Genomic DNA, 19,859 nt, shown 5'->3' on the forward strand with positions numbered 1-19,859 from the left:
TCTCAAACGACCTCAAGTCGAATTGATGAGATGAGAGGATGGTTCCTAAGTATTTTCAAATGAAACAAATCCTTAGAAAATTTGAATTGATCCCTAACAATACGGTTGAAAAATAATACCTTTTCAAGGTTTCATGGTCAAAATGATGTCCTGCTCACATAGTAACATACAATGTCTACGTGACACATTTTGGTTGGAGATTAAATACATTAGATTACATGCCATATAAAAAACGACTTAAAATTTTCTTTTTGCTCACAAACTTTTTCATCATAGTGCTCATAGGCTCTGGGATTGACCAAATCACATGAGCCCATTGGGTATTGAGGGCATCCCCAATTTACAATACCATCCTCATTAGGCTGCATGTATCACACAATGGAGAGCTTCTGAGAGCACCGTCACAAAAAAGTCCATGAGCAAAAAATTTCTCTTTGGTTAAGAGTCCAATGTGTTTTAAACTCCAATAAAAACATGCCACATAGATAGAAACAAGACTTGCCACTTGATCCAAATTTAAAAAAAAAAATGGGTTTTTGACCTAATCAAAGGCTTTGAAAATGGGTTTAGCTTAGAAAGTCCATGATAAGAAAAGTACTAGACGTTGCTTCCCATGACCAATTTCACATTTTGTTGAACATTCAGACAAGGACGGTGCTCTCAAAGCTCCTTAACAAGCAAATAAACAATAAACTAAGAACCTCGAAACCATGACTGAAACCAAGACTTACATATTGTATATTAATTATGGGTAGTAATGGAATTTAAAAGATTATTTTTTATGTGTTAAATATAACAGATGGAAGGCCTGCCTTTGGAAGTTTCTCCCTCAACAAGAACCAACAAGTACTCCTTACTTCATGTCTAATAATATTTGTAAAAACCCAAGGTTTTCTCTCTCAAATTTCTTCTCTTACTAAAACAATGGCAATATCATCATCTGGAAGAAGCAAAGACAAGAAGAAGAAGAAGAAAGTACGATGGAGCAAATTATATTCGTTTTCGTGTATGAGACCTGACGTTAATATTGTCACAGAAGAAGCTCATCATCAATTGGGTGGCCCGGGTTTTACTCGGGTGGTCTTTTGTAATCAATCTCAATTACATAACAACAAACCATATAGATACCCCAACAACACGGTATCAACAACGAGGTACAATTTTGTTACTTTTCTTCCAAAGTCGCTTTTCGAGCAATTTCGAAGAGTTGCCAATCTTTATTTTCTTTTGGCTGCAATACTCTCCGTAACTTCTTTGGCTCCGTTCTCTCGCGCAAGTGTTATTGCTCCTTTAGTATTTGTTGTGGGGATTAGCATGCTTAAAGAAGCAGTGGAAGATTGGCGTCGATTTATACAGGTAATTATTTCATAGTCTAATGTTTTTAAAATTAAATTGATGATTGAATCTATAATTTATCAAATCGGTAAAATTAAAATGTTTTCGTTAAAGTGGAAATATATATTTTATTTGTGTGGTTATTTTATGAAATAGTAAAAATTTTCCTCGTTTTAATTTCAGTAAAACAGTCTAAAAAATTGTTTTATAAGACAATGAATTTTTTTTTCCTACTTTAACGTAAATATTTTAATTTAAAAAATGATAAATTATCGATTTCGAAATTAAAATGAACAGTTTACTATTTTAGTAATTTTTTAATTTTCTGAGCATATTTTGATAAGTTACCCTCATATAAAAGTAAGATCCACAAACAACCAATCAACCATGTTTTATTGATTAAATCGATTTTATTACAAAAGCCGATCTGATCATTGATGAGTTGGGGTTAGGGAGTAAAAGAGGAATATAATAAAATTAGAGGGGTGTTATTAAAAATCTTTGGAATTAAAAGGGTGAAGAAAGAAAAATAGAGACGCAGTATGCGGCTGACGTGACAAGGACACAGAACCGTAGATCTTTTTTCCATCTGTATCCCGAAGAAAAGGATCTATTAGAAAAAATAAAGCATGTCGTCCTCGAGATACATTTGATAGGGATGGTTAAGAGACGAAGATCAAAAGCTGCAGTTGGGCGTGGCGAGGTGTTAATTACTAAATTATCCTTTCTATTACCATTAGTGTTTTGGGAGAATTTTCAAATTTTGAGGCGGGAGGCCTCCCCACTTGGAATATGGGTTGTGGAATTCCTCTAAATTACCCAGATTGCCCCTCACATTGGCTCTGGAATTGGATGGATCTCATGTGCAGCCTCTGTCACTGCAATTGGTCGCAGTGCAGGATCAAATCAAAGGCCTAGCAACAATGGCAGCCAAGCTTGGTAGCTATTACTAGGTTAGGGTTTCGATGAAACCCTAACCTTCTCAAATTTCTCCAATGGCGCACGACCAGTATTCAGATTTGTGGGATAGATTTGCTGGAGTCCAGAAAATGCGGAATGGCAGGAATGTGGTCAATTTAGAGTTTTTTTTTTTAATTTTTTAATTTTTTAATTTTAAGTTTTATGGGAGTGGTTCAGAATTGGTGATATATGATCGGAAAATAGGTTTAAATCTCTACTAAAGCTCCATCATTTCACTGATTTAGGGTTTTTTTTTTTTTTTTTGTTGGGGGGGGGGGGGGGGGGGGGGGATCCATGGGTTCTATGAGGGACAATTCCATAGTTATTATGCCTAAAGATATACATCAACACAGACTTTCATAGATTCCTCGCTGCAAGACACATGGCTTTTTGTATTTGTTTTACTCCCTTACATTTTTGTCAATATTTAGAATACCTCAGAAATGCCATGTGTAATCCAAAGGAAAGGACTCCTTCGAAATTTTGAAGCGGGATGGCCACTTCAAAGTTTTTTCGTAGAAGGTGGCATGTGCAAACACACACGTATCAAAAGGGGCTTATTTGTAATTTAAAACATTAGTTTGTTAGTTTTTGAATATTATTAAAGATTTGAAAATTTGAAAACTAACTAATGTGATGCAATTTTCTTCATTTTTGACCAAAATGACCATTTTTATATTAAGTTTAAATGTAAAGGTTGGGGTATTATTGGGATCCAAAATTTGGTGTGAACCACTTCTACTCCTCTCATTATAATATTTTTGGATTCCAAAAATATCCCCACTTTTATTGAGTGTTATGTTATCTGCCTCTGCTCTCGGGTGTCACGTGTTCACAATATCGTGCTTTAGTTTGACTTGTGACCCTCTTATATTCATGGTTGTGCCTTCCCCATCAGATCGTTCTTTTGTGGTAAATGGTTGTCAACATGGTATCAGAGCGCTAGGTTCGTATAGGTCACATATCGTACGACCTAAAATCACCTTTGTTAGTTTTCAAAATTAAAAAAATATCCTTTTTTCTATGTAATTTTCAAAACCATCCTTTAATTAATATTTCAAATTACAAATAAGACCTTCATATACATGTGCAAATTGCACATGCCATCTTCAAGTATTGGGTTAATGAAATTTCCCATTGTTAGACATTCCATTGATTATCCCTAAGTACTTAATTTGACAATGTTGACGTGTTCTTATTTTTTACTCACAAAATTTACTTAAGTTGACCATGTTGTTGTTGACGAAAAAACTTTGAAGTGGTTATCCCACTTCAAAATTTCAATAGAACCCTTTCCTTTGGATTACACGTGGCATTTCCAAGGAGGTATCTGGCATAGTGGAAGCATGCGAATCAATAGATTCAATTGATAAAGAAGTCATAATTTGGAAGAAAATAAAGCAAAGGGATAAAAATTGATTAAGAGAATTGATATGAATTGATGTATTGAATTGATTGAATTTTGTTTTTGAAGCTCCATATATAGATAACTTCATCATAACAACTTAGATACCTTTTAAAATACTAAAAGGTAACTTTCTAATCCATCTATAATATAATACTAACTTCATAAACCTATTATAATTCAATTTGGACATTTCTAAGCACTTTTAATTATAGCTTAAAGAATAAAAACGAATTTAGAAAAAAAAAAAAAAAAAAGTAACATAAAAATAATTAGAAACTAAATAAAATAGGAACTTTCAAAAATTGAAATAGAAATCCTACTAGAACTAGAAAATAAAAATAAATCCTACTAGAATTATGAAACTACTTAAGACACTCTAACTAAAATTATAGATGTCCTACATCAATATCCCAAATATCAACAAAAGTGTACGGGTGTGAAATAAATTAAAAAGCCTCATGTCTTATAACTAGGAGGGTTCCTCCAAGATTTTGAAGCAGCCTGACCGCTTCAAAGTCGGACTTGTAGCTAATGCTCCCTTAACTCCTAAGTTCTAAGGACGATCTTACTTCTAAGGAGTCTTCCTAAGTTTTTCCGACCTATGAGTGTTTTCCTTTCAATGTTTGTCCTTTGTTCCTATGTAGGGAATTTTATTGTAACAATTCAATAAAAATCCCCCTTTTGAGGGGGCACCCTTGATACTAGTGTCCCGCTTTTCAAGAAGACGATTTAATGCTTTCTCTTTTTCTTATGAGGTAGCCCTTACCTTGATTAGCTTTAGGATTTTGTTACATGTAGTCTTTCTTGGATTAAGTACACACTATTGTCTCCCTTTTTAGCTCAAAAACCTCGGGCTTATACCTTAGCCAATTTTTGGGGAATTTATCATATTGGTATATGGTATTTGCCAATTGTGGAATTTTCCTACTACAGCTCCATAAATTGATCAATAGGTAAGAGTCCCTTTAAGGTAGTTCTTGGTAATGCTAGTCAGGTAGAGTTCATTTAAGTTGGAGACAAATGATAGGAATCCTAAATATCCCCTCAAGACTTATCAGATAAGCTCATATGGTAGTTTGAGAGTCCTCATATGGCACGATGAGGGAAAAGGATCTTCTTCTTGGTGTTGAAGTATGGCTCGAAACATATTGGGCCCGTTCCAAGTGTGCTTGTTTTTTACCGGTTGAAGGTAGTTTGGGTTTGGGCTTTGTAACTCATGTAAGCGGCCCACTTTGTGGTGCTTTTAAATGGAGGGGTTTTGTTTTCTTTTGTTGTAAGTCTTAAGTCTTTTTTAGATAAAAGAGTAGAGAAAGAAAGAAAACTCAAGAGAAGAGAGGTTTAGGAAGATGCAGATTTTGAAGAAAGTGAAACTAAGTGATAGAGGTCACTCTTTGTATCGATATGCCCCCTTTTCTTCATAGTGAAATTGAGTTCCAATGCTCATACCTCCATGGACGTAGCCTTCAGGTGAACCACGTAAAATCTCTTGTTGTGAATATTTTGTTTTTGCTCTTTCTTAGTGTGATATTTGATCTTCTTTGGATTTGCTACTATTTGTTGGGTTTGTCCTTCATTGGCATTATCAAACAAGGTCTTGAAGGTGTGGCATACAAGGTATTTGGTGAAATACCTAATAGGTGTTTGATTAAATTAGTAAGTGAGCTTCACTAAGATGTTCACATACACAACACTTGGGACATTGACTGACAGGATTTTCTTAGAAATGGGCAGCAAGAGTATTTTAGTTTTTATGCATAAGGTCCTATTTGGTCTAGCCTAGGGTTATGGAGATTATAGTCATTATAAATATCATTTTGGTCATTTCACACTTGTTTTCAAGAACAATGAAATTTCAGACTCACTTATCCTTTTGTTTGATACATCTTTGTATGTTTTTTGTAATTTTCATCATGTTTATCGAGATGTATTTTCCCAGTTATAATGTAGCTTGCAAATGATTATTGACACATCTCTGTTTGCAGGACTTGAATGTAAACTGTCGAACTGTAAAGACTCATATAGGAAATGGCATATTTGTAGATAAACCATGGAGAGCACTTTGTGTTGGAGATGTTGTCAAAGTTAATGAAAATGAATACTTCCCAAGTGATCTTCTTCTTCTATCTTCTACCTATGAGGATGGCCTTTGTTACGTTGAGACCATGAACCTTGATGGAGAAACCAATCTGAAAGTTAAGAGATGTCTAGAAGCCACACTTGCACTAAACGATGATATAGAATTCAAAAAGTTCAAAGCTACAATTCGTTGTGAGGACCCGAATCAAAATCTTTACTCTTTCATTGGGAACTTAGAGTTTGAAGATGAATCATATCCGTTGGATCCTGCACAGCTTCTTTTAAGAGACTCAAAGCTTCGAAACACTGAATATGTTTATGGGGTGGTGATCTTCACTGGGCGAGATACAAAAGTGGTACAAAATTCTACTAAGTCTCCCTCCAAACGGAGCCGAGTCGAAAGAAAGATGGATTACATAATCTATCTTCTCTTTTCAATGCTCATTCTAATATCACTCATCACAGCTGTCGGGTCTTCTTTGTATACCAAATCTCAAATTAAAAAATGGTGGTATCTTCGTCCAGAAGAAGATGACCCATTATTTAATCCATCGAAGCCAGTAACATCAGGGTCTCTACAATTCATTAGAGCCCTTATACTATATGGCTACTTGATACCCATTTCTCTATATGTTTCAATTGAAGTTGTTAAGGTGTTACAAGCAATGCTTATTGACAAGGATATCAAAATGTATGATGAATTAACCTGTAAATCCGTTGAAGCCCGGACTTCAAATTTAAATGAGGAGCTTGGTCAGGTTGAAATAATTCTTTCTGACAAAACTGGGACTTTGACATGTAATCAGATGGAATTCAGGAAATGCTCGATTGCTGGAACTTCGTATGGTGGTGTATTAAATGAAGTTGATCTTGCCGCATCTAAACGAATGGATGTAGATCTTGTGACATTCGATTTTAGTTTTAACGGGTCTGATTCCACGAGTCAAAGTTTTGAACTGTTCGAATTCTCTGGCACTGATGTTTCCACCCCAAAAGTGACACCAAGTGATGAAGTTGTTGATAATTCAAATAATGGAAATGCAAGAATTTCCCTTGAGGGGAAGGATTCCATGATTAAGGGTTTCAATTTTAAGGATGATAGGCTCATGAACAAAAAGTGGATATATAGATCTAACTTATTCGACATAGTGATGTTCTATAGGGTTATGGCTTTGTGTCATACTGGCATACCCATCGAAGATGATGAAATGGTGAAACTCAAATATGAGGCGGAGTCTCCAGAAGAAGTGGCTTTTCTGATTGCTTCACAAGAGTTTGGATTCCAATTTTTCCAAAGAACACAGTCTACTATGGTTCTTAAAGAGATTGAACCTTCTTCAGCAATGGTGGTGGAGAGGTGACCTTCCTGACTTCAGTTCTTTATGTTTTTGTACTTTTGCTTTGTAAAAATATTATAAGCCTAATATGGGTTTGAGCCCATTTACCAGGAAATACACACTTTTAAATCTGCTGGAATTCAGTAGTTCTCGCAAGCGGATGTCTGTCATAGTAAGAGATGAAGATGGTCAGATCTTTCTATTGTGCAAAGGTGCCGACAGGTTTGTTACCATTCCTCCCATTGAAACTTTGTTACTCTGTTTTGAGTAAATTTACCTTCAGAGATTAGTCCTAGAATGATTACCATAGGATTTGTTCTGTCTTAATGTTGTTGAGGCTATCCTTTGGTTGATTCTTTTCATCTTTTATTTTTATGGAAGCATGAAGTTAAATATTTGTAATTAAGGTTTGATTGTTAAACGGTTTTCCCATTTTTTAATTTAACTATAGTCTTTCCTAAAATTCTTATCTTGAAAATGGAATTTTTTTTTTGTTGAAATAGTTTGCAAACCCGGTGGTTCATTTGGTTCAATGGCTGAAGGATGGTTCTCCAAAGACCGCAGTTGTTTGGAAAATCCCAATTCTCTTTGAACCTCATAGAATTTATTTTAAAATCCATTCAGGCCATCTGTTCTGTTCGGTTTTAAAACACGATCTGAATTTATATTCAATAATGCTACATTAGAATGAATACCAGCCACTCTCTGCTATCTGAACCTTGAAAGTTTGGTTGGGTGAGAAATCATGGAGGTTCATGCTGCAATCCATTACAAATCTTCACTTGTACAATTTAATTTCGGTCATCTCATTTTCTGTTCATTTTGGGTTTTTCAGCATTATCTTCGATAGAATTGGAGACAATGGCAAGTCACACCAACAGGCCACACTTGCACACCTTTCTGATTATGCAGAAGACGGTTTGCGCACTCTTGCATTCGCATATCGGAAGCTTGAAATTGAAGAATATGACAATTGGAATGCAATATTTACACAAGCTAAGACCACAATGGGTCCCGAAAGAGAAGAATTACTGGAGACTGCCTCCGAAATGATCGAAAAAGATTTGATTTTACTAGGAGCTGTTGCTGTAGAAGATAAACTACAGAAAGGGGTTAGTGTTATATTTTCCTATTTGTGTGTTTGCATGTTTATGTTTATGTCTATATATGAGTCACACAAGAGGGGAACAATGTGTGTGCTTGTAATGTTTGTACATTCTTATCGACAAGAAAAGTAAAATTACCCATAAAACTATCTTTAAATATTTACCTAAGTTAAAATATATTCATTTGAATTTGTCTAGTTGGCTTGCCAGTCATCGAGTTGACTCGACTCGACGGATATCCAAGTCGAGATTTAAAACCATGCTTTAGCTGTCCTCTTTTGGTTGATAATGTGGGATTTCCTAAAATAATACCTTCATTTCACTGATATCTAGTTTGAACTCAGGTTCCCGAGTGCATAGATAAACTTGCCCAAGCAGGTCTGAAGATATGGTTACTCACAGGAGATAAGAAGGAGACTGCAATCAATATTGGGTGAGAAATATATTCATTGATGTATATCCACGGTTTAAAGTTTTGTACCATCTTGGATGTTTCAGCCAAGACATTGCAACCTTGACCAAGACCAAAAAAAAAAGGTGACTCCAAAACATTCAATGTATTGGAATATCTGGGTTGAGACAATTTGATTTTTCCCCTGATTGAGGATTTCCTCGATATGTGGTTTTAAACCTTGAGTATCATCATCATCATCAAAGCTTTATCCCAAAGAAATGGGGGTCAACTGAACAAATCACATCCTTCCATTCAATTCTATCCAGAACCATGTCTTCTTTAATTGAAAGTGTGTTCATTTCCACATTCATTATCTCAATCTATGTTCTTTTGGGCCTAACTGGGACTATAATCGATCTTCATTTGACATACCCGAAGCATCTCAATGGACTTTCCCTTAGTTTATTTCCTATTGGAACTACTACATTATTTTCTCTCATGTTAGGAGGTGGCGGTTTTTAACACCGGCTTCAAACCTAACGGGCTTGGGACCAAGTGACCAACCATGTTGTAAAGGGAACACTACACGGGCAGAGTGATTTTGTATCATTCCCGTGACTAAGTTCATGGATAGTATTATTGATGGCCCTATGGTTGAATCATTTCATTTAGACATCGTATTTTCTTTTATTTTTGAGTGGCAGGTTCTCTTGCAGTTTACTTCGACATGACATGAAACAGTTTCATTTGAGTTTGAGCAAAGAAGCTGAATCCAAGAACCAAGCGAAGGTGAGCACTATTTATAAAAAATAGAGTGCTGAGTTGCTTTTGTGTGGTTAGGCTCTAAGTTGCTTGCAGCAAGTAGTTTTCTGAAAAAAAACATTTGTTGCATAAAATGGTACATTTTTAAATATTCACCAACATCCTGAGTTGTGTCTAAATTACCCTAAAGGTTTCTATGCATTAAGCATGTTGTACTCTAAAATGTAGAACTTAGTGTAACTAATCTAAAATTAAGTTTGATTCGATACCCGCATTTGTATCACATGTGGTTGATTCAGGAATGTGCCTTTCTTGTGTCTTCCTACACCTATCTGTATCTGTATTACCTGGATTTCTTCCTTTAGAAATTTCGAACTTTTAGTTGGTTGTAAAAAATTGTAATGGTGTCCTAATTTTTCAGGCAATGAGAGAAGACATTTTGCTTCAAATTGAAACTGCTTATCAAGTGAGTTGTGAAAAAAGCAACAAGGATGCACCATTTGCGTTGATGGTTGATGGAAAAGCTCTTGAGTTTGCTTTGAGAAGTGATGTGAAAGATCAGTTCCTACGCTTGGCCGTAAATTGTGCTTCTGTTATATGCTGCCGCGTGTCTCCCAAACAGAAAGCTTTGGTAGGAAACCGTTATTTATCTTTGTTGACAATAGTTGGCTAGCTTCAACAATATCATGTTAAACTCGGCCTTAAAATTTGTTGAGTCAACTTGATGTGATTGAATTTCACGTTGACTTGGTCCTAAAACTTGTATTAACTAACCTGTCAGGTCAACTAGAAAACTTGATTGAGTCAATTTGGAAATGGATCGAGTCAGATTAATAATTCAATGTAATAAATTTATTGACTCACACAAGTCGATTTGTGGGTGATTGATTTAACTCAACTTGACTGATATCTGAGTCAAGTTTTTTATAGAACTGCTTCCCAGTGCCTCGAGTAACTAAGAGTCCCAAAGGCTTTTTAAGACAATCTTGATCTATTTCGTTTCTGTTTTAAAATATTATACATTGAGACACCAATTTATATATTCGTATACATTTATATCTTAATTTTATTAAGATTAATCAGAAATATGATTAAAATAATTAAGAAAATTTTACAGACATTAATTTGTAAAGTAGGATCTTAATTTTATACAGCGTGACATTTATAAAACAGAGAGAATTTATTCTTAATATTCTTAATCTCATGAAAAGTTGAATAGAATTTGAAAATTTTGGACTGTTTGTTTATATCATTATTTTAGCTCATTTCTTTTATGCCAATAGCAATCTTAGAATTGACTGATTTTTTTGTGACAATGATCGTTATGTTGAAACTTGAGAATAAATTAATGTTTGGTTGAATCTTCCGAAATGTTATCCAATTGGACCTCCCGAGAGGGAGTAAAAATAGAGAGTAAGATTAAAAAGTATTAATCAACTATGTATGTGTGGGTGCTACAAGTTACTCACGGCAGTGTGGCTCTTTCAGATTACTAGATCGGTTAAGGAATATACTGGCAGGACAACCTTGGCAATTGGTGATGGAGCAAATGATGTCGGCATGATTCATGAAGCAGATATTGGAGTTGGAATCAGTGGCATGGAAGGAATGCAGGTGAGACTCTTTTTTTAACCGGATTCTGCTTAATCTACAGTTTTCATTGTGCTTACCAAAAAAAAAAAAAAAGAATAAAAGAAAAAGAACTTTCTTTATAACTTTGTAGTGTGTTGTAAATATTATTAATATTTTAAGACTTACAATTTCATTAATTATACTAGAAGATGGCATGCGTAAACCCATGTGTATTAAAAGGGTTAGTCTGAATTTAAAACATTGATTAAAGGATTTTTGAATATTACATAGAAAAAAATGACTATGTAAAAGGGTTTGTCTGTAATTTTCTTGGTTTTTGAAGAAAATGACCTTGATTATATTAAGTTTAAATGTAAAGGTGGGGGGCATTTGTGGGATCCAAAATTTGGTATCAAACTGCAACTACTCTGCCTTGTCTCATTATAATTGCAAAGACAAAAATGACCCTGCTTATATTAAGTTTAATTGTAAAGGTGGGGGCATTTGTGGGATCCAAGATTTGGTTTCAAACCACATCTACTCCGCCTTCTCTCATTATAATAGTACAGATCAGCTAGTTCTAGATTTTAGCTCAATTAAGTTTACTATTTTCCGACTTGTTGATCAATTTTTATCTTCTCATAATGAAATAGTTGTCTATGCTTCTGACTTATTTCCCGAAAGATGCTAGATGGTGTATTTACTGCAGACTGTAAATTCTTGATCACAGGGTTCCAAAAAAAACTGCCATTGGGTTGCTGAAAATATCTGCAGGATATGTCACCAATGAATTACTTTTCATTTTGAAACTCAAATTTAGTTGATTATCAAAATTATGTTCTTGCCGAGTTGCTTCTTGAAAACATTCACAGATTAATATAATTTTTTTTTTTCGGTAACTTAAAATTCATTAATAAGAGGAGGTTGAAGTTACCAACCAAAAATACAGTGCTTAACCCATGACATCCACTACTCAACAGAAATACCACAAACCCAATCCCATGTACCCAAGAAGTCTTAAAGAAAAAGGCACCACTTAAACTTCCTTAAAAAACTTGCACCAAAAAAGAGAAAACCCAAGATTGAGATAATATTCTGAAGCAATTGCTCTCTATTTTCAAAATTGTGATTGTTCTTCTCCTTCCAAAATTTCCAAAAAATGGTGAAAGTCGTTGAACTCCATAAAGTTCTCTTAGTAGTAGAGCAGGAAAGCCCAAAAAAGAACCAACTCTAGAGTAAAGAACTTGTACTCAAATCAAAGTTGAACAAACAAATAGAAATTTATGGACACATTTCTACTTTGTTACCATGGTACATTAAATAAAAATTTATATTTACATAAATTCTAACAAAATTTTCTCTGGAACGTCTTTGCAGGCAGTGATGGCAAGTGACTTTTCATTGCCGCAATTCTGTTTTCTAGAACGATTACTTCTTGTGCATGGGCATTGGTGTTATAAGAGAATTTCCAAAATGGTGAGCTTACCTTCTCTTATGTTTGAATATAATACTACCTAATTTTGTTGTGGTCTCTAAGACATATTGATTACATTTTTGGGGAGACAGATTCTCTACTTTGTGTACAAGAATATAGCATTTGGGCTTACTCTGTTCTACTATGAAGTATACACAAGTTTCTCCACGGAGGTTATATACGATGATTGGTATATGGTGTTGTTCAATGTTATCTTAACCTCCTTGCCAGTTATATCACTTGGGGTCCTTGAGCAGGATGTTTCATCAGATGTATGCCTACAGGTATGCCACTCCTTTTTTTTTTGGTGTGTGTGTTTTTATATCCTTGTTTGTTTTATGTTATATATTCGTTAGTTGTTTTGCAAAGATTGAGTTGGTTTGGCAATATGAACTCTCTTAATTGCTCCAACAAAATGTTAAATTAAGCAACCAATAGGATTATGTCAAGTAGGCAAGATATCCTTATCAAAGACCTTCTAATGACAAGCAGACACATACGTGGTCTGAATGAGGTTAACGTGGCAAGTGCACAGAGCTGTATATCTTTTTCCTTGTGTAGCCCGAAGAAAAAGATCAAAGGTTACCCATCAGTGTGTCATTTTATCACGAATCATTTTTTTTATTAAAACACACCCCTTTTTTCATGTTCCAACAAATTTGCTAGGGTTTCTTCTTTAAAAATTTGCATACAAAATAGAACAATACCCTTCCTAGATCTAGGTATTTACACTCTCAATACTAAATGCCTAAAAATAATCTTTCATAGATCATTTATTAAGAAAAATTCTTGGGTTTTGAGTTTTGAGACCTTTAAAAATTATTAACCACTCTTTAAAATAATAATTTGTGTTTGGGTAACTGAAAAATATCTAAAGGTTTGTCTTACAAATTTCTTTCATCGATTCCAGTTTCCAGCACTTTATCAACAAGGACAAAGGAACATTTATTTCAGTTGGAGCCGCATCATTGGTTGGATAGTAAACGGTGTGTTATCCTCTTTAGCCATCTTCACCTTAAACATTTATGCCTTCTCTTCCTCTGCTTTTCGAGATGAGGGACATGTTGCAGACGTCGCTCATCTTGGGGCCACTACATATACATGCATCATCTGGACCGTCAATTGCCAGATTGCTCTCATCATCAATCACTTCACTTGGATACACCATCTTTTTATATGGGGTAGCATCTTATTCTGGTATATTATCTTGTATCTTTATGGCATACTCCCTCCATTATTCTCAAACCGGGGATTCCATCTTCTCACCGAAGCTCTTGGGCCAGCCCCGACGTATTGGTTGGTGACATTGCTTGTTGTCGTAGTCTCTCTTCTACCATACTTCTTGCACCTTGTCATACAACGGTCGTTCTATCCGATGGATGATCATGTGATACAAGAAATCAAGTATTACAAGAAAGATGTTACGGATAATCAAATGTGGTTGAGAGAACAAAATAACTCAAGGAAGAAGACCCACCTTGGATTTTCAGCAAGAGTGGATGCAAAGATTAGTTATTGGAGAGGACAATTGCACCAAAAAAAGACATTGATATATAGATCGGTGACAAACAGTCCCTTATATAGATCCCTAAAGAACAGCCCATTTTTCTGATTTGCATCCATGAACTTCATTGAAATATGTTGCCCGCCAATTTTTTTATTTATTTTTGTATGTTTATGTGGGAGAGGTATTCTTTCATTCTTCTTTGTCCATTATTAGTTCTTGAAATGTCTCCCCATAATTCATTTGTTATGGTGTCCTCAATTTTTTTGTTCTCATGTAACAATATGCTCCATTTTTTAATAATGAAAAATGCAGCTCATGACTTGTATGCATCATATCTTTTATGTCATCTGTTATTTCAAAGTAGGGACTTGACTTTGTTCGTTACGGTGTTTAAGTTTAACGGGTAAGAAATATCCCAAGTAGATAAGTTACCATTTAGATTCAATTATCCATAAAGAAAGATTGAGTAGTAGTGTAGTACTAGGTGGATAAAGTGAAATGCCATTAAGGGAATGTGTTTATCACAGGGGAGAGAATTTTGCAAGACATTAGTCCAATTGGACTCAACATTGAGTGCACAAAGATGAGTGTTGGGATGAATGAATGAATGGTAAGATAGAAAAGACTACATTAAGAATAAGTAGTACATTCAAAACAAGCTATGAATTATTTATAACGCCCCTAGGCACCCAATAGTATGATATTGTCTACTTTAGGTCAATGCCTGCATGATTTTAAAACATGTCATACCATTTAGGGTTTAGTCAAGGCTCTGAACGTTCTTCTACCCGATGTGGGACTAATCACACTTCTCTTTGCTATTCATCCCACATCATGATGACTCCATGTGGTTTTCGTAACTCTTTTCACGTCCGGTAAGTAACGCACTGGTGAGGCATTGACATTAGCCCAATAGAAGGGCAAGAGAAATGGTTAAATGATGTCAATTGCTTGTAGTTAGAACCATGTGTGGATAATCCTGAATGAATATTGAGTAATTAATAAATCTTTTATAATAGTTTAGCATCAGATGAACCTAAATCAGAATTACTAGAAGACTAGAATCATTAAAATTGAATCATTTATAAGGTTTATAGGTTTAATTGGAGTCATCACCTAATTTTATCATCTAAGAACAGAGTTTGACTGAGTACTAAAATCTTAAAGGTGTTAGACACTGATTCCACCCATTCATTGGTCTCTATGGGTAGTACAAAATATTGACATGAAAACAAATGCATGAGTGATACGATCAACACATCTTAATATCTCGAACTTTATTTAGATGTTCTTAATTGATCGTCAAAATCTCTTAAGAAAACACTATACCAGTGACGACTAGTTTATTGGAGAATAAAATCAGAATCCTATTTATTTGATCAACTAAGAAGGAGGTCAAAATTCATCGACCTCACTAGAGAAGAAGGCCAAAACCAACTAGTTTCATCGGAGAAGAAATGACCATCTCATCAATCTCGATAGTAACTCAAGGAATGAGCAATTCATAAAGGTTGCCCACATGGGTATTGCAAATATTCAGCAAAATCTAGAGGGGTATGTCTAAATTATTAACCATTTTTTTGGTGATTTAATAAAACCCCCATGTGAAATTGGTGATATTAGGTTTATCCCCTTGCAAAATGCAAGATTAGGTTTACCCCCCTTGATCGGAAGTTAACATCCCTTTTCGTCGATAAATTAAGGGTGAAATTTTATTTATTTATTTTCAAATACCCTTGGAAACTTAAATTACTAAATCAAAATTTCACCATTACTTCATAAGAAATAAATAAAGGGTAAACATAATTTTTCATTTCACCAGAGGGTAAACCTAATACTCCCAATTTTGCAAGGGGGTTTTACTAAATAACCCTTTTTTTAACCTATTTAGTATTTACTAATATTTGTGTCATCTAATTTCAAATTAAATAGGAAATACTCATTCCACACCATCTGAGGCCAAAAAGAAGCTTGAATAGAGTGCAATAAAATAAAATAAAAACATCTTCTCTCAAACTCACTCAAACCCTAATTAATATTCCGATTTACAATAGCACCCCAAATATCATCCAGCAAAAATGGGTAGATACATAAGACTTGTCACAGCTTCTTGTAACCATTCCTCTCCATTGTCTTTAATCTGCAAGAAAGACAGCAACACAAAATGAAGGATAAGTATTGGATCACAAGGTAGACAAGTACAAGTGAGAGATTCGAAACCATCTCAATGAAGGATAAGTATTGGATCACAAGGTAGACAAGTACAAGTGAGAGATTCGAAACCATCTCCTTTTAGTATCTTCTCTTTTTTAATTTTTTTAATTTTAATGTTGAAATTTGTTGTGTTTGAATTTTTTAAGTTGCTATTGGCACCCCAACTTTTACTTATTACACCCTAATTTCTTAAATTATTTATCACACCCTAGTTAAAGATTAAAACTTTCCATTCACACATTACAAAAGTTTGGTTCAAGTTATTACTCTGTATATTACAAAGCATAATAACCCACTCAAACAACTTCAGCGGTTGTTTACAATTAGGATGAGGCTCATATAAAATTCCAAATCTAACAAATAGAAATCTAGAGAGAGAGAGAGAGAGAAATTCTATTGGCACTCCAACTTTTACTTGTTTTAAATCATTGAATTTTTATTTTGTGATTTTTCTTAAAACGTGCACAACTTATGTCTAAATTCCGATTTCGGCACACTGCTCATTTTAATTCCCAAAACATTCATTTTGAGTGAATTTGTCACTTTTCGAATCAATGAATTCGCTGGTATATTTATAAATTCGTAGATGTTAAAAGTGATAAACTCACAGGTTCATAGGTTATAAAAATGACAAATGCATGTTTTGGGAATTAAAATGAACAATATATTAAATTTGGAATTTTGTCATATTCATCACACGAAAGGGAGATTCACCTTTTTTTTTTAATAATTAGAATGTGATAAGTAAAAGTTAGGGTGCCAATAGCAGTTCTCATGTTTTTTTTTACTTCTTTTTCTTTCCAAATCTTCAAAACCCTACAGTAATTAATGTCCAATAACAAAAGAGATCTTATCTTTCCAAGCGAATTTTGTCCGACACAACAAACACGGATAGATACACCAAACCAAAAGGGTTCCCTCGATAAATAATAAATAAGGGCATTTTAGAAATACCCCTGTTAAATTGGTAAAATTTGATTTACCTCCTACAAAATAAAAGATTAGGTTTACACCCATTATTTTTATCCCAGTCCTTTAAACCTAAAATTCAATGGCTAAGACTTATGAATATCTTGATAGCACAAATCTCGGAGATATTTATCCCAGTGATAAATCTCAACCATTGGATTTTGCATTTAAAGGGTTGGGATCATGTGTTTTTTTCGTGAGTCATTCTTAGGAGACAAGGGCCCTTAATTTAATGGTTTGGTATGATATTAAAAAAAAAAAAAAGGTTAGTATATTAATATTAGAGAGCTTATTAACACACCAATTTTTTACTTATAACACACTAAAGAATATATAAATATTCATTTTAGTTCATAAAGATTGGTGTGTTTTAAGTAAAAATTGTTGTGCCAACAGAATCTCTCTAATATAAGCTCTCACAAAACAGGAATTGCAAACCTATTTCATTTTTCCTTTTTTATTTTTTTATTTTCAATTTTTTCTTCTATTTGGGAGGAGAGAAATTACCTGATCAACATCATTATAGTATTCTTCCTCTTCATGGTGAATGTTATTGTTCTCCGTCGTCTTGGAGTTTTCACTTAGTTCATCATTCCTTGCAAATCTCCCACGAACTCGTATACGTCTATCGGCTAGGGTTTTTCGACAAGCATACTGTAAAATTATTTATATGTAAAAATGTTTCCTCTTTATCATAAATACTCAAAAATAATATTATGAAGAAACTATATGGTCTTCGTTCCCTTTTCTTAAGTTTGATGTACAAGTAGTTATAGCTTCAAATTAAGAATTATCTTTATAATTTATTACAATTTTTTTTTTTTTTAATTTTCAAATAATATCACATAATAAATTTTGTAATTTAAAAAATATAAATAAAGTGAATTTGTATCAAAATATATACTTTACTTACCCTTCACTCATAATAATAGTAAAAATATGGATGGGGTATATGCCAAGATCTTTTTATTTTGGATTCATTAATCCAATCTATAGTAACAAAGTTCCGATTGGATAATTATGTGGTGTAGGTTTAATTACGTTAATTCGGATAAATTCTTGAAAGTTTCGTAAAAAAAAAAAAAAATCCCATCATACTATACACAAACATTAGCTTAGGCCATTATATTATACAAAAAATATTTTTTTTAAAATGAAAATATGAGTAAAATATTGGCAAAAAAAATTACAAAATGAATAATATATATAGTTTGAGAGCTTAATTACCTTGATGGTTTTATTGAAATTCCTTTGATTTCTCTTCTTCAAGTATTTCAAGATCTTATCTTTTCTCTCTTCTACTGAGTAACGATGAACTTTTGCACTTGGCTCTTCAATACTTGGTAATGAGCTTCCTTGATTTCCCTATACAAATTAAAAATTAAAATAAGTGAAAAATAAAATATATATTAGTTAAAGTTACATATAATTTAGATTCATGGATAATCTTAAGCAAGTATTAAAATCCCGGTTTTGCGAGTAATTCATCTCAGTCTTGGACGATATTTTTTAGTTTTTTTTTTTTTTTTTTTTAATTTTAAAGATCGATGAATCAGAAAGAAGAAGAGGCAACAAGAAAACATAAACAATTCAAAATATTCAATGTCTTTCTGAATTAATTAATCAAAATGACTCAATTCGCGAAAGAAACGTACCCAAACATCGGTGGTGTCATTCCGATAAATAGGCTGGAAATCTGACACACACTGGTTGCATTTCATAGTAGATTCATATGATGATTCTGATTGAAATTGATCATGAACTCCAAAACTTTGCAATCCAGTGGCGACGCTGCATAAACTGTTAATATCAAAATCAGATAACACAGGTGGCTCTGACAGGTCCATTATCGGATTCGTCGTCGTCATCCCTGGTCGCTCGAAGAATGAACTAGTCTTGAAAACTGACGACATGATTACGTCAGTTTCCGGTGGGATTATGTCGACTATGTTGCTAGCTCCTCCATTATTAATTCCAAAGAAGGGAATAAAGCTTTCTTGATTCCATATTGCTGTGTTGTTGTTGTTGTTGTTGTTGTTGAAGGTGACATTTTCACCCACCATGGAAGAAGGCATGATTTCATGGAAATCTGTAGAGAAAGTATTATAATCAGAGTCGAATATTTGATTAAAAATTAAAGAATCCATTTTGTATTGAAGTATAGGTCAGATCTTTGGCCATGTGTGTGAGAGATTTATAGGCAGTGTTGTTCAAGACTGGTCACTACAGTCTGGCTGACCTGACCGGACTGCCCGCGAATGCTTAGTGGGTCAGATCAGTAGGACAGCTTGGGTAATTACCATTAATTACTAGTTCAACAACCTTTACTAACGCACATATTGTTGTTTTTTTTTTGTTTGTTAAAAAACCTGTAAGCGCGTTCACGATAACTAATTAATTAACTAAGAGAGCTACTATTGCCATTCCAACTTTTACTTATTACACCCCAATTAAAAATAAAATAAATATGGTGAGCTACAATTTCTTGTGTTGAATATGACAAAATTACGAGTCCAGTACATTGTTCATATTAGTTCCAAAAACGTACATGAATCATTTTTCGATGAATTCTTTGGTAGGTATTTTTAATTTAAAGTGACGAATTTACTGGTAAATTACCAATGAATTTGCTATTAAAAAATAAAGATATTGTATCTTTAAATTTACAAACATAGTCGTCACTTTAAAACCAAGGATATTTTGACTTTAAATTTACCAACGAATTCGTCACACTTTAATACCAGT

The 19,859-nt window shown here is 33.8% G+C and overlaps 2 protein-coding genes across 4 annotated transcripts; one reads left to right on the forward strand and one right to left on the reverse strand.

Annotated features, from left to right (window-relative positions):
* Positions 1-909: 909 nt before the first annotated feature.
* Positions 910-14,256, forward strand: LOC147390702 (putative phospholipid-transporting ATPase 4). Of its 3 annotated transcripts, none has more exons than XM_086458654.1 (11): positions 910-1,356; positions 5,686-7,136; positions 7,228-7,338; positions 7,952-8,228; positions 8,567-8,655; positions 9,321-9,405; positions 9,800-10,009; positions 10,867-10,992; positions 12,328-12,426; positions 12,517-12,708; positions 13,335-14,256. In XM_086458654.1, exons 1-11 carry the CDS (start codon positions 925-927, stop codon positions 14,034-14,036), a joined length of 3,774 nt encoding a protein of 1,257 aa, XP_086314780.1. In that variant the 5' UTR covers positions 910-924; the 3' UTR covers positions 14,037-14,256. The 3 variants fall into 3 exon arrangements, with proteins under 3 accessions (XP_086314780.1, XP_086314781.1, XP_086314782.1); XM_086458655.1 differs by lacking the exon at positions 910-1,356 and adding an exon at positions 2,585-5,170; XM_086458656.1 differs by lacking the exon at positions 910-1,356 and adding an exon at positions 2,585-5,170 and having other exon boundaries at positions 5,744-7,136.
* A 1,665-nt stretch (positions 14,257-15,921) lies between these two features.
* Positions 15,922-19,219, reverse strand: ASML2 (activator of spomin::LUC2). The gene is made up of 4 exons (XM_086457328.1): positions 18,770-19,219; positions 18,342-18,479; positions 17,622-17,768; positions 15,922-16,071 (listed from the first exon to the last, which is right to left on the reverse strand). Exons 1-4 carry the CDS (start codon positions 19,187-19,189, stop codon positions 15,997-15,999), a joined length of 780 nt encoding a protein of 259 aa, XP_086313454.1. The 5' UTR covers positions 19,190-19,219; the 3' UTR covers positions 15,922-15,996.
* Positions 19,220-19,859: the final 640 nt, after the last annotated feature.

Source organism: Akebia trifoliata, chromosome 11, assembly GCF_017979445.1.
Source record: "Akebia trifoliata isolate Shusen 1 chromosome 11, ASM1797944v1, whole genome shotgun sequence".
Classification (NCBI taxonomy): domain Eukaryota; kingdom Viridiplantae; phylum Streptophyta; class Magnoliopsida; order Ranunculales; family Lardizabalaceae; genus Akebia; species Akebia trifoliata.